Genomic DNA, 15,964 nt, shown 5'->3' with positions numbered 1-15,964 from the left:
AATGAAGTAACAAAAGATGGAAAGAAAGCAAGAGGAAAAAAAAAAAAAAACTAGACAAAATACATCACCACAAAGCCATAGATGTTGTCCAGGATTTACAGAATACTAGAACACAATTAACTGGCTTTAGGAAACATCTCTAATAATTTCATGTAGCCAACGGCAGAGGGGTACTGCTGTCCCATGCATCCGGTTCACGATTTAACTGTGAACAAGTTGCACATCCTGACAAAGGAAGTCAAGGGGAACAGCTGAATTTCTGTTACCAGAAGCCTAGGGATCTAAAATTAAATGAGACTGGTGAATGAGAACCAGAAATTGATTCCAATTCAAAGACAGAATCAAGGTCCCACATAAAATGTCACAGGCTAAGTGACACCCCACAACTGTACTCAAATAATGGCAATATCAAAAACCTATCATGTACAGACACAGAAAACAAACTTATGGTTACCAAAGGGGAAAGGTGAGGGGGAGGAATAAATAAGGAATTTGGGATTAACATATACACACTACTATATATAAAATAGATAATCAACAAGGACCTACTGTATAGCACAGGGAACTCTACTTGATATTTTGTAATAACCTACATGGGAAAAGAATCTGGAAAAGAATATATAACTATATACAATTGAATCATTTCGCTGTACACCTGAAACTAACACAACATTGTAAATCAACTTTATTTCAATAAAAATAAATAAATAAATAACCACTCCCCACAAAGAAGTAAAACAAAAACAAAACCCAAAAAAACCTATCATAAAAGTGTCAGTTCTACAAATTGAGTGTCATTTATTTGCCAGGTTCTACTCTAAGCATGCTGCCATATAGGCTCAGGAATTCTCATGGCAGGATCCTTTAAAAACAAAATTAAAACATATGATAAAGGAAGAACCTGAGGCACAAAGAGGACAACTTTTCCAAGAGCACAGTGTTTAGAAAGCATTAGAAACAGAAGCTTAAGTCAGCTACGAGGCTCTAAGGCAGTACTGCCTATTCAAGTGGCCATGTTGGTTAAATTTTCCTCTCTTATAGGGTCCCTGTTAAGATGCTTTGATAAAATGGAAAATTTTTTTAAAAGGCCAGAGTTTCAAGGTAATTTTCAGATTAAAACTTTGAAAAAGAAGTTCCTAGTTCTTTCCCAGGACCCCTTCCTGGCTTAATTACCTGTATCCATGCTTCCTCTTCCATTAGACTTGAAAGATAATGAATGCCTAGCATGGTGCCAAGTAAATGAGTCCTCAGTAATTGTTGACAATCAGTGAATACAATAGATGTTCAGTAAGTGCTCACTGAACTGAATTCAGTGTTGCAGAAAGAAAGGTCTGATCATTTGCATAAGAAGAGAGTAGAAGAGGCAAATGAAGTACCCTTCCACATCTCGAAAGGAGAAAAAATAGTTAAAGGTTCTGCAAGGAAACACCCAGGCTGCAATATGAAGTCTACATGATCCATCACATCTTTATGCGGCCCCATCTATCCCACACTCCTCTCAGTTTACCTGCACCAGAATCTCCCTTTTCTCTCATCTTAACTGGGTCCTTCCTTCCCTGTCGGTAGGGGTAGGGTGGCAGTTTCAAAGGAAGGGAACCAGGTCATATATAATTACAGCCCCTGTCCACCTGGACCATTCTCCCACCCCTCCCCAGCTCCGGCTTGGGAGATGGACACCCAGGCTGGAGTGAGCACGTCAAATCCTCTTTCTCTCCCTTCACCTCAGGCAATCCTCCCCGAGATGCTGGAAGGCATGAAATTAGCTCAGCTTGTCCATCAGGGAGCCCGGTTAGACTCTGGCTAAAGTCTATCAAATGGAAATGGGAAGAAAACTTTTGAAAATTGAACTAAATGAGGAACTTGTTCCTCAGGGCAGGAAAGGTGCCTCTAACTGACTTCTCACTAGAGTGAAGGTTCACCCATAGCCCCAGGCCCTGCTCCTCCGGAGAAGAAAATGAGGCCAGCCCCGGGCCACCCAAGCTCCAAACACACTCAAATACATGCTACAAAGTCAACTGGCCAGCAGCCACCTAATGAAGTACATCACACACCCAACCTCTCAGTGCTTTTCGTTTCCAAGAGGCATTTTAACTGTCACTAACTCTGACAGTTCCCATGATGGCCCTGGGGTGGCCGTGGAGCAAACCTTGGCAAAAAAAAGTCTGACTGGATCTTACAGAAGAAAGAGAAGTAAGGGTGCGGAAGAGGGACAAACCCCACAGATTCCAGGGCCACATGCCCTACAGCAATACTGGCTTGGCCTCCATCCCCAAAACTGTCCCTGTCACCTTATACCACAGAGAAGAGGTACCTGAATCCCACAAGGGAAACTATGGCAAAAACATTTCATTTAGCTTCAAAATGGAGGCATTCTCCTTTCTGCATGGCATCACCAGGGAGCTGTTATTGTGTGGGACTCGAGGGACATTGTTCCAGCTAATGATTAAGAACTCTCCAGACAATAGGGGCTTCTTAGACAATGGGTGAATTTCCAGGATGTCCGGCCCCCTTCCGAGAAGGAGGGAGATAACAAAATGTAAAAAAGGTGTCTGTCAAAGACCAATCAGGCAGCTGGGGACAAGTTCCCTCTCTGGTCCGAGCCTAACAACCAAATCTATAATTTACATACGGGGAAGTGGGAACCTATAAAACTGACGTATTCGCGCCCAAAAGGGTTCCTTCTTCGACCTCCTACGTGAGGACCAAGGAACCCCGGTGCACCGGCCTTCAATAAACCTCTTGCGTTTTGCATCGGCTTCCGACTCTTCTTGTTTCCTGGGTGAGTCAAAACTCCTAGGAGACCGCGCAGGTCTAACAATTGAACTACTGATTAAACAGCAAGAGAACCAAAACCAGGGGGCGCGAATCAAAAAAAAAAAAAAAAAAAAAGGCAGTCAAGAGCCTGCCAAGTGCACATCCTCAGAAATTAGCTGGCGTCTGTTTCACAAGCCCCTAGGGCTGCTGCCCCTGCCCATAACGGGGGTGGGGAGGTGGGCAGCCGGTGAGTTTTCATTCCCTACTCAGTTCTCTCCCAGTAATTGGCGCTGGATAAAGTCTTAACCCCACCCTATCCCCTTAACCTTTCTAAAGGTGAAATGGAGATCCCTAAATCATGTAACAAATTCCATGTGGTCTGTAAAATGCCCTGTAGCCCTTAAAAAAAAAGGAACAAACGCTGCTATTTAAATTCAAGGGTACAAATGAAGTTCAGATAAAAAGGGGAAAAAAAGTAAATAATTCAGCCTGTAAGTAGATAGCTAACTCAGCCAATAAGCATACGAAAATATGCTCAACATCCCTAATCATTAAGGAAATGCAAACCACAACCAGAGTGAGATACCCCCTCAAACCCATTCAGAGGGCCACTAAAAAAAAAAAAAAACCAGAAAATAACAAGTGCTGGCAAGGATGTGGAGAAGTTAGAACCCTTGTGCACTGTTGGTGGGAATGTAAAATGGTGCAGCCGCTGTGGAAAACAGTTTGGTGGTTCCTCAAAAAATTAAAAATATAATTACCATATAATCCAGCAACTCTGCTTCTGGATCTATGCCCAAAAGCATTGAAAGCAGAGTCTCAAAGAGTTATCTGTACACCTACGTTCATAACAACATTATTCACAATACCTGAAAGGTGGAAGCAATCCAAGGGTCCATTTGACAGATGAATGGGTAACAAAATGTGGTCTATACACACGATGGAACATATTATTAAGCCTTACAAAGGAAGGACATACTGACACACGTACAACATGGATGAACCTTGAGTACACTATGCGAAGTGAAATCAGTCCATCACAAAAAGACAAATACTGTACACTGCGCTTATAGGAGTACTTGGAGTAGTCACGGTCAGAGGCAGAAAGTAGAAGGGTGTTTGCCGGGGCTGGGAGAAGGGAGGGAACGTGGAGTTACGGTTTAACGGGAACGGAGTCTCAGGTTGGCAAGATGAAGCATCCTGGAGATGGATGGATGGTGGTGACGGTCGCAGTGTGAATGGACTTAAGGCCGCTGAACTTTACACTTTACGGTTAAGAAGTTTTACTACATTTTTGTGTTAGGTGTATTTTACTACCTTTTTTTTTTAATTGGGAAAAAATTAAACAGTGAACTCAGACTATTCTTCCCTCAAGGAGAAAAAAAAAAGTCACGCTACTTGGGGACAGAGGAGAGTCATGCAGAAGGGAATCACAGGCCCTTCGTGGGAAAACAATACCCGTTTTTCAGCCTTTGAGATTCCAGGCTCAGCTACAGAACAGACCGTCCACCCCCACACCCCACAAAGCCACAAGAAGCTACTCACCTCACTGAGGTAAATAAAAAAAGAGCAGGTGGACCCATCCACTCCGTATTCTGCGTAGCAGGGATCCGAGCGCCACATATCTTTCATCCACTGAAACAACCAGAGAAGGCGAGAACGCCGATGAGCAGCCTGATCTCTGCGGCCAGGCACACCTGCCAACAGAGACGGCGAGGGCTCGGAGGGGGAGCGGGCGGGCTCAAGCCGTGGCCTGAAGCTCAGGATCCCTGGGCTGAGGTCAGGAGACAGATGCTCAGCTCTTGGACGATCGTGGCTTGAGCTGGGCCTTAGCAGAGGCCTTTGGAGTGCACAGAGGCCATGAGACACACCCTGCAGTGCAGCCCGGGAGAAGCAACGGCAAGGAGCGTTTTATGAAGCGCAAGTGCCTAATGCAGTGCCCCGGCATCAGAGTCCCCTCCCCGGAGAACTACAGTTTCACAAGCCTCGGCACAGTGCCTGGAAGAGAGCGCACGGATGAGGGCAGGAGCTCAGCGTGCGGTGAGTCCCAAATGGAGGCTAGGTAAACGCCCTGTGGTTTGGTCTCACCATCCTACGTGGCGCTTGAACACTAACTTTTCTCTGCAAACCACTGCGAAGGAGAGTGGTCTCCCTAAGGGCTGGCCGTATAAATGGGATGAAAAAAAATGTTAAGAGTCAAAGAGTGGCCAAGAGTGTCTGGGTACTCGACTGCACATGCAGATGTGACAATGAAATCTCGATCTGGAGACCTCACAGCAGAGGCCTGGGGCAGAGGGAAGGTGGATACTAAATAATGGCAGCCCCTTGTCTTTGGCCCTTGAAGGATCACCTGCTGGAGGATGGGAAGGGGGTGGTAGTGACAGCTTCAAAGCCACCGCAGGTGCCTGCAATGGCCCAGCCCTTTCAGTCTGACCACTTAGTCACTGTTGACTAACCCCACAGAGCTGGCATAAGCAGGGAAGGGTTGTCATGGCCACAGCCCCTAACTGGCAGGACTGAGGTGCCCCTTAAATGACTCCCTTAAAGGGCTCGCTTGCCCATGTGTATCGCTGGGGAGAAGAAGGGAGGGTGGGGGAAGCAAGGGGCTGTTTGTGCAGATTAAGGAGGATGGGGACGAATGGACATCCCTTCTGCCTTACCTTAATTTTCCCCTCGCAGTGGGGGTAGCCATCCATAGGAGGCAATACGCATTTTTCTTGAGCTCCATTAATGATATCTGAAAAGGAGAAAAAACAACAAAGGATACTATCAAGCTTATTGCAAGTGAGGGTCAGAGAGAGAAAAGGAAAAGAGAAGTCTACCCTGGGAGCCCCTCCAGCTGACGACAGTTCTGACTGGTCTGCAGGGAGGACCTGACCCAACCAGAGCCCACCTCCAGCACGGCCAGAGACCTGTGACATGCATGGCCCGGCCGCAAAGGTTGAGCCGGGCCAACCAGAGTGCTTGCCTGAAAATCTGCAACTGGGAAACTGAGAAACCATACGAGTGGGGGGCAGGAAATGAAGTCATGAGATTAGGAGGGTCACAGGGCCGGCGAGGCCAGGCTAGGCTATGAGGACAAACTGAGGCCATGAGCAGCTTCAGGAACACGTGTGCTTATTATCACATGGAATCTAAAAAAGTGGTACAAATGAACTTATTTCCAAAACAGAAACAGACTCACAGACATAGAAAACAAACCTATGGCTACTGAAGGAGAAGCGGGGGGAATCAATTGGGAGTCTGGGATTAACAGATGCACACTACTATATATAAAATAGATAAATGATAAGGACCTGCTGTATAGCACAGGGAACTCTACTCAATATTTTGTAATAACCTATAAGGGAAAAGAATCTGAAGAAAATAGATATGTGTGTGTGTGTGTGTGTGTGTACATATATATATATACATATATATAAATAACCGAAACTACTTTGCTGTACACCTGAAACTAACACAACACTGTAAATCAACTATACTTCAATAAAACAAAACAGACATGCACTTGAGCTGAGGCAGTCCACAGGAGAGAGAAAGGCGAAGAGAACCATGTGCTCAGAAAGCCACAAGATGCATCTGCAAGGTGCACCTTCTTACAGACCCGGTTCTTAAATTTCCACCAAGATCTCCTTATTCTTCCACTATTTCCTCCCAATAAACTCGTTTTGTATTAGCAAGGTAGAGCAGATTCCTATTCCTTGTAACTACAGAGTCAAAACTGAAAAGAATGCCTCCCAGAAGCTTTAGTGATGGACAACAGACAAACCAGTGAACAACTGAACAGCAGTGTAAAAGGCCTTATGTTAGGGCGGGGCAAGGGAAGGACACGCGGCTTCCCTGGATCCAGTGACATCTCAGCTGAGATGTGAAGATGAAGGAGCGAGCCAGGTAGGGGGACAAGGTAGAGATGGTGTTCAGGGAAACATCCAAATGCAGGACCTGGTCTGACTGGAGTGAATTAGTACGAGGTACTGAGAGGCAGCGCCCAACCAGAAAGGCCTCAAGCACCAAAATAAAGACTCTGGTCTTTGTACTAAGGGCCTGGGTGGCGGAGCACTGAAAAGTTTTAAGGAGAAGATAGTTACGATCAGTGTTTTGTTTAGGAACAATCATTTCAGCTGGAAAGGCCGACAACCCTAAACCTACATGCTTCTGTTTTTGGACCAACTATATTTTCTGCACATGCTTGGAAAATGTCCCAATTATTCACTGCTGACAGTTTCCTATACCAAGTACTAATTGGAAATTAGATCCCAAACTACAATATCAACCTAAGGATAACTAGAGTGGAAAATCAATATCCTCCTTATCATAGGGCGGAGGCAGTGTCTGTTAGTTGTTAACATGGAAGACAGTTTGTTGGAGGCTTTGTTTCCCCATCCGTAAAATCGGAGTAACTGCACCTCTATTTCATCCAGGTCTTATTAAATAAGTTAACGTTTGTAAAAAGCCTGGTCTGGCACTCCCATCACATGATACCACAGACCATGGCAGGTGCTTAAAAGTTGGCATTTGCTGTATAATTCCACGCAACTTTCACTCACTATACCCAGGAAAGCAATATTTCAAATGCACATGCTTCTGGAAATGCATTCTCTTCGTTTTTAAAATAAATGCAGGTTTGAATGGTGGCTCTCCCTAAAGCTCCCCTTCTCTCTCATGTGTACGGGGACAGCCAGCTCCAGAATCCACTGACAGACGGGCTCCCTCACCAAAGAAAAGAAGTGCTTTCCAATGACTACTGCTCCTATCACTATTTTAAATTCCAATTTTGTTTACTACTTAAGCAAGTAAGACGCAGCAGAGGTTCCGAGAAATTAAGCAGAGTCCAAAACAGCCGAGGGTTGGGATAATCAGACATCTGAGATACTCAGGGGCAAATTACTCCCCTTTCTTTACACACAAGAGGTATTACTCTAGTTCCAGATGTTCAGAGCCAGAAGTTATTGAAATGAGGTGAGCTGGAGGTATGGCAGGGCGGGACGAAGAGAAATCGCCGAGTGTTAAAATAAACCAGCAGGTCCGTGAAGGCTGCAGGCAAAGCCTAGTTGCTGGCAGTGTGGGTCCTCTTCATTTAAGAGTTTCAAGAAATAAAAAGATGTTATGCTAAGAGTCAGCAAACTTTTTCCGTAAAGGGCTGGACAATAAATATTTTAGTCTGGGCAGGCCACATGGTCTCTGTCTGGGATGTAGCAGGAAAGCAGCCACAGACGACAGGGGGAGGATGGGTGTGGCTGTGTTCCAATAAAACTTTATTTACAAAAACAGGCACAGACCCCGATGTTGGCCATGCTAAGAGACTCCCCAAATGAGGATCCTCACTTCTGCAAAGACCTGCTGAACTAACTTTTCTTTTTTTTTTTTTGGTACGTGGGCCTCTCACTGTTGTGACCTCTCCCGTTGCGGAGCACAGGCTCCGGACGCGCAGGCTCAGTGGCCATGGCTCACGGGCGCAGCCGCTCCGCGGCATGTGGGATCCTCCCGGACTGGGGCACGAACCCGTGTCCACTGCGTCGGCAGGCGTACCCTCAACCACTGTGCCACCAGGGGAGCCCTGAACTGACTTTTTAAAGGACATCTGCAGGCACTCCCCTGTCCGGCGTGCCCTTCCTGTCACCCCTCCCGGTTCCCTCCACCCATTTAAAGCCCCTCCTCCTTTAAGACCTAGCTCGAGCATCCCCACCTGAAGAGAGCCCTGATCCTTCTTCTCCATCCCCAGGCTGAGTCAGGACCGAGTCAGGGCTGAGTGCTGCCCTGCGGCTTCTGGCCCTCCCACCACAGTGAGCAATCCTGTTCTCTTGTTCGCATCTGTTCACCTCCCCTCCTAGGAGGTGGGAAGGTTACGTCTTTCTGCTCCATCACCAGGCACTCAGTGAGTGCTGCTGGGCTGAATAAACATACGCATGTTCTGCCTGCCTCCCCACCATCCCCGGCCTGACCCTTGGGCTCAGGGAGAATGAGTCTGAGCTGAGACCCCTGCTAGACCAGCATTTTTTGCTCCTCTTCCAAGCAGCAGTGTGTCAGCTAATCCAACAGGGGCTCCTCTGCATTTCCATGATCTAATGAGGAATTTTCTCATTATTTTGTTACACAGTGGTGGGTTTGAATAGACAGTGGCTTCCAAAAGTGTAGTTGGATGACTTGAGGCTCTGGGGTGGAAGGGATCTGTGAAAGGGAGACACGGGAAGCGCCATGGGGCCGAGCTGCTCACAGAATCCAACCCCCAGTAAGTAACCTGAACAAGACCCTCCATTACCTCCCAGGCCCTGAGGAGTTTCAGCACACCCCACAGGACAGCTCCCGGCCTTGTTTCCATCACAATGACAAAAACTCAATGAATCATGTTTTCATTCCTTTGTGTCCACAGAAGACACTTCTACCTTTGCAAGAGCCTCCAACCTAAGGTTGGTTAAAAAAACCCACAAAAATTCAGGCCAAAAGAGGTTAACGTGACGGCTTTTCAGGGGACACTTAGCTTAATGAGGCCCCTCCCCACAAAAGGTGTCAGGATTCTGCCAAGATACATTACTAGAAGGCTCTCCCTGCTGTTCACCCCACCCTCTCACACAGGTGATCTTTTTTTTTTTAACGGTGAAAGGGCAAAGGAAAAAGAAGATGTTAATGTAAGCAAAGAAGCTCAGCTCTTCTACTGTTTAGGATTCAATTTCATCTCTTACCCTCATACACCAGCCCAAGTAGCATCTTGCACTGAAAACTTCACCTCTGAACTGATTCTATGGTACCGTCAACCAGGTATTAGAAAAAAGGCAGGGTACCCTAGGTGCAAAAAACTCTGTTGTTTTATCAGGGTAGTAGGAGGTCAAATATTAGGTTTAATCTAAGAGAACATTTTTCTTATTATCAAAAATGCTTACAACTCCGGAAGAGCACATGTACAGCAGGAGAAGTGACGAAAGATGCCATAAACACACCCAGAGCAGCGTGTTCCCATCAAGCGTGGAGCCATATTCTCCCCGACGGTTCTAACATGCATACACAGATTGAGAGACACAACAGCATTTCAAATACATATCTGGAAGCGACAGAGACAAAGAGATATGGAACCAGACACACAGATGTTTTTAACTCATGGCTTCCTCTGCCCAAGGAAGGAAGGAAAGTGGGAGAGTACAGGGCAGAAGTAAATGGTAAAGACAGTCTCAGAGGGACTGTGAGAATTGAAAAGGGTGATAGAGGAAACAGAGGTGGACAACATGACCTCCCTTGATTACAGTACCAGCCTTTCTAAAGTGCTGGCACACATGTTAGCACATTTTATACTCACCACATCCTCCTGAACAAGGAAAACAATTACCTCATCTTATAGTTTGGAAAGGAGACGCTTCAAAATCCTCAGCGGCTACCTCCAAACTCAGCCCACAGCCACCTGGAACATCTCTCAAAAGCCTGCTGCTGGCCATGTGCTTCCATGTCAAAGCTACATCCTTGGGCTTCCCTGGTGGCGCAGTGGTTGAGAGTCCGCCTGCCGATGCAGGGGACACGGGTTCGTGCCCCGGTCTGGGAAGATCCGACATGCCACGGAGCAGCTGGGCCCGTGAGCCACGGCCGCTGAGCCAGTGCGTCCGGAGCCTGTGCTCCGCAACGGGAGAGGCCACAGCAGTGAGAGGCCCGCGTACCACAAAAAAAAAAAAAAAAAAAAAAAAAAAAAAGCTGCGTCCTTGAAAGACATGGCCCATACCCTGGAGGAGCTCCCCAGGACTAGGGGGAGGGACCACATACAGCAGAGCCCCCTCCTCGGGTATAGCCTCCTGGAAGGCGGGACACCCACCCTCAGAGCTGTGGCCCAGCACCCAACCTACTGCCTGGCACCCTGGCAACTCCATTGTATTTTTTTAGACAGATGAACAAATGTAACAAAGGGATTAAGAGCCCCAGTTCCAGAGAAGCACAGGGAGAAGAAAGAGCCATGGAAGAAAGGGGGTGGGCGGTCCTCACTGGGAATCTCTGAAACAGAAACGCAAGAGTTCCGGACCACACACTAAACAAGCCAAAGGAATCTGGGCTCCACACAAGGAAAAATGTCACAAGGAGGAGCAGTGAAAGAAGACTCACTGCCGCAAGACAAATACCGCGTGCTAACACATATATATGGAATCTAAGAAAAAAAAAAATGTCATGAAGAACCTAGGGGTAAGATGGGAATAAAGACACAGACCTACTAGAGAATGGACTTGAGGATATGGGGAGGGGGAAGGGTAAGCTGTGACAAAGCAAGAGAGAGGCATGGACATATATACACTACCAAACGTAAAACAGATAGATTGTGGGAAGCAGCCGCATAGCACAGGGAGATCAGCTCAGTGCTTTGTGACCACCTAGAGGGGTGGGATAGGGAGGGTGGGAGGGAGACGCAAGAGGGAGGAGATATGGGGACATATGTATATGTATAGCTGATTCACTTTGTTATAAAGCAGAAACTAACACACCATTGTAAAGCAATTATACTCCAATAAAGATGTAAAAAAAAAGAAGACTCATTGCCAATGCAGGGAGGGAGGAAGTGGCCTATCCCCCATGTGAATGACTGATATTCATACCTTATTAGTATTTAAAAAGAGAGGCTTGCAGTTTTGTGAGATATGATCTTAATGACTCATATGTTAACTGTCCTGATGCATTTACAAGTCAAACACAAGATCCATTGGGTACCATACAAGGATACCTTTAGTTTTAGCTGCCAAGTTCAATACATATACATGGAGATGCTGTCTGTTTTTAAAGTCATCAACTATCAACTACGCAGCATCATAAAACACTCACCTACTACAAACTTATTTCAAGGTAATGATAACCTTTCCTGACTCTGTTGAACAAAAGAGCTCCAGGAATATGGTTATAAAAAGAGGCTCACAACACACAAGGCTAGCAGCCAGGTGTCACCCTTAGTCCGATTCTATAAATACTTGTGCGTGGCACCACCTGTAAGAAACTCGGCTACATGCTCCCGGGTGGTGATGATAAAGTGAGGACATGAGCGGAGAGCAGGGGAGTGGATGTGTGTGGTGGGGAGTGGGAGGCAAGGGGGAGGCGGTGGAGAGGGGGAGAGGTGTTTTGTGAGCCCTACACAGAAAGAAGATAGTTATTTTAGAATGAAAGTTGACCCTCCCAAGAGAGCCTCCTTTGGCAAGGTTCACTTTTCTGAATATTAATTACAGCAAAGATGACGTGTCTGAATAGTAATCATAGCAAAGACGACGTGTCTGAATATTAATTACAGCAGAGATGACGTGTCTGAATATTAATTACAGCAAGAACGACGTGTCTGAATATTAATTATTGCAAAGATGACGTGTTTGAATATTAATTATAGCCAAGACGACGTATCTGAATATTAATTACAGCCAAGACGACGTGTTTGAAACGGCACTTCTTTTTAAGAACCTGTGAAACACAGTGCCATTAATTTTTTATCTAGAACTGAACAGGCATCAGATAGGTTAAGGGTGCCTGATTTCTTCACCATTGCTATTTTAATGGAAGATGAAAAAGGAAATTTAAAAATCTCTCAGAAATCTCAAAAAACGTGACCATCTGTCTACCCCTGGAAGTTTTAGGAAACCGAGTTCAATCTCCTGGTGCAGTTCCTTTGCCAGCAGCTAAGATAACCATCTTCATGAGTGAGGGCTCGATTCGGCCCAAAGGTACCCCAAGCATATTTCCTCTCAAAAGATAAAGGGTCTCCAGCAATTCTGTTTTTTGTGTAGGGTAAGGTAGTGTTTCTCTCCGAACACCCGATAGGAACACACCGCCCCAGTTATCAGATGGCCCCTGCAGGGTGCCCACGTGAGCACTGCACCAGCCGGGAGCTGACTTCACCTCTGTGCTCAGCCTGGAGACCATGCTCTTGCCAGCGCCTCCATCAGCCGGCCTCACGTCAGGAGTTACCAGCAATAAATCGGCCAGGAATCAGCCATGGTGAAATACAATCTCCCATTACGAATGACCTCACCAGTCATTCTCAGTTGGCAAATATTCATTTAGGGCCACTTTTTACATTTGCATTATGAAAAAGTGATTTAATTTCCATAACTGAATCATGTACACATATTCCAGACCCAGGGCCCACAGGAACAGGAAGCTCTCTGCCCACTGAAGGAGCTGGGGAGTCATGACGGGTAATGGGCACGACACACTCACGGACTCCCAGGGATGGACGCCGGGCACTTTGAAAAGAGTTGTTTGCATTTTGTTGGTTTTGTTTTGTTTTTCAATGTAAGAAGCTAGAAATGCAATCACTGTACCAAAGAATTTCAGAGCTGCAGAGGACTTCTGAAGCCATGTTAGTAAGCTGTTGACTTTTCCTGATTCATAATAAGGCCTAGAGAGATGAACTGCCTTCTGCATTCAGTGGTTTAATAAAATTCACTAGTTACCTCTCATGCACAACACATTCTGCATGTTCAACCCAGGCTTCTGTCTTCTGGGTCAAGACTGTTTCCACTACTCTGGCTCTTGCTATTAAAAGGCACACGACCGCCATCATCACCATATTCACACTCTACACCAGAAATCCAAAGAGTCAACCCTGAAGAACAAAATGATCAGTTTTTACTTGTCTCTGAAGAAGCACTCCAAGGGCCTCAGGGACTTGCTAAAAACCTGGAGCTACAGTACTGCCCATAAGCAAACACTATAGGCATAATGGAAGTCAACAGGAAAATCATATTCAATGGACAGTTGTTCAATCATGCACAGCTTTTCAAGGATGACGTTAATGTGTAAAAAAAAAAACGAAGTTGTGAGGACTATGAAAACACAGTGCCAAGTATAATCAACGTCAAAAATTTCAAACCACAGTAACGGCCAAGTAACCCTAGATTATTTAGGCTTTTCTTCTGTCATACCCTGGGTCATTTTGTTTGTTTATTTATTTTTGCAGAATTTCCACCTCATTAAGCTTTGAAGCTAACATTAATACCGTTTTACCTTTCATTGGTAATACAGAATTAAAAAGAATATCTAGGATTAAGATTCTCAGCACAATGAGGTATCACCTCACGCCGGTCAGAATGGCCATCATTAAAATGTCTACAAATAATAAATGCTGGAGAGGGGGTGGAGAGAAAGGAACCCTCCTACACTGTTTGTGGGAATGTAAATTGATACAGCCACTATGGAGAACGGTATGGAGGTTCCTCAGAAAACTAAAAATAGAGCTACCATATGGTCCTACAATCCCACTCCTGGGCCTTTACCCAAAGAAAACTCTAATTCAGAAAGATACATGCACCCCAATGTTCACTGCAGCACTATTTACAACAGCCAAGACATGGAAGCAACCTAAATGTCCATCGACAGATGAAAGAATAAAGGTGATGCGGTATATGTATACGATGGACTATTCCTCAGCCATAAAAAAGAATGAAATAATGCCATTTGCACCAACATGAATGGACATAGAAATTATCATACTAAGTGAAGTAAGCCAGACAGAGCAAGATAAATATCATATTGATAGGATATCGCTTATATATGGAATCTAAAAAAAAAAGGATACAAATGCATTTATTTACAGAACAGAAACAGACTCACAGACTTAGAAAACAAACTTACGGTTACCAAAGGGGAAAGCGGGGGAGGGATAAATTAGGAGATTGGGATTACCATATACACACTACTATACATAAAATAGATAACCAATAAGGAACTATTGTATGGCACAGGGAACTATACTCAATATTTTGTAATAATCTACAAGGGAAAAGGATATATATACATACATATATATATACACATATATAAAAAACTGAATCACTGTGCTGTACACCTGAAACACAACATTGTAAATCAACTATATATAATTCAATAAAATAATTTAATTAAAAGGGATTCTCAGTAGGAGGGGCAGGGTCTGTAAGAATGTTGTGTACACACACATACAGAAACACACACACACAAACACACACACACACACCCTCCATTCTGATAGGCCCCCAGGTACTGCTACTGATACAAGCATGTCACATTCCTTAGAATATTCAGGCAGAAAAGGCTGGTCATCACACACCTAGGAACACGTATGTGCAGTGGGCAGAAAACAGCTGGGGTTAAACACCTGACAGTGACATTAAAAAATAGTTCATCATCATTAGCAATCAGGGAAACGCAAATGAAAACCACCATGATATATCACTTCATCCACTGAAATGGCTATAATCAAAAATTCAGGTCATAACAAGTGTTGGCAAGAATGTAGAGAAATCAGAACCCTCAAGCACTGCTGGCAGGAAGAGAAAATAATGCAGCTATTGTGGAAAACAGTCTAGCAGTTCCTTAACAAGTTAAACAGAGTTACCCTTTGACACAGCAATTCCACTCCTAGGTAGATACCCAAGAAAAATGAAAACCTAGACCCACACAAAAGTTCATGGCAGCATTATTCATGAGAGCCAAAAGGTGAACACTGGAAACAATCCAAATGTTCATCAGTGGATGAATGGACAGACAAAATGTGGTACATCCACACAACGGGGTATTACTCAGCCATACTGGGAATGAAGTACTGATTCATCCCACAACATGGATAAACCTTGAAGAAATTAAGCTAAGTGAAAGGAGTCAGTCACAAAAGACCACATATTATATAAAATGTCCAGAACAGGCAAATCCAGAGAGACAGAAAGTAGGTTAGTGGCTGCTTTGGGCTGGGGGAAAGGGAGGTTGAAAGGGGGTTAATGATTGCTAATAGTAGGTACAGAATCCTTTTTGAGGCCAGAGATGGAAAACAGATCTTTTATCCTCTGTTTTAACCCCAAGTGTCCTACTGAGAAAGGAAATCTACCCCCAGTGGGTAAGAGCAACCAATCAAACATCAATGTCTGAGCGGGTGTGGGAGAGGGGAGAGGATCAATGTGGCTAAAGCAGCAGACTCAGAGCAGGGCAGGAGGGAACTTCAGCTTGGAAAGGTTAGCTGACACCACACCCTGGAGAGCTGCAAATTCCAGGCAGAGAACACCATCACCCACTGCGGGAATACGAAGGTCACTGCGTACACTCGGGCAGCTGGGTGCTATGACGCTGGGGAAGAAACAGAGTCTTTGAGGAGAGAGGCAACGTGCTGAAAAACGTGAAATCCAAGGAAAAGGAGAGCGACAGCTACATTATGAGGATGAAAATTTGACTTGTGGACTTCCAAAGATACTGATGCCTCAAGTCTTCACAGCTGAATAGAGTTTATACCTAAAGT

The 15,964-nt window shown here is 45.1% G+C and overlaps 1 protein-coding gene across 1 annotated transcript in view; it reads right to left on the bottom strand.

The window, feature by feature from the left end:
- Positions 1 to 15,964, bottom strand: part of MGAT5 (alpha-1,6-mannosylglycoprotein 6-beta-N-acetylglucosaminyltransferase) — a gene marked incomplete at its 3' end in the record, with an annotated part of 361,158 nt that overhangs the window by 146,120 nt on the left and 199,074 nt on the right. Inside the window, exons 5-6 of the mRNA XM_082840634.1 lie at positions 5,415 to 5,491; positions 4,300 to 4,389 (exon numbers count right to left, since the gene is read on the bottom strand). Coding sequence (XP_082696760.1) covers positions 4,300 to 4,389; positions 5,415 to 5,491 — 167 coding nt within the window. The remainder of the gene's footprint in view (positions 1 to 4,299; positions 4,390 to 5,414; positions 5,492 to 15,964) is intronic.

The sequence above is a fragment of the Leucopleurus acutus genome (genome assembly GCF_964270905.1).
Source record: "Leucopleurus acutus genome assembly, chromosome: 6".
Lineage (NCBI taxonomy): Eukaryota > Metazoa > Chordata > Mammalia > Artiodactyla > Delphinidae > Leucopleurus > Leucopleurus acutus.
Note: the sequence above shows the minus strand (reverse complement) of the source record. Positions and strands in the feature narration are given on the sequence as shown.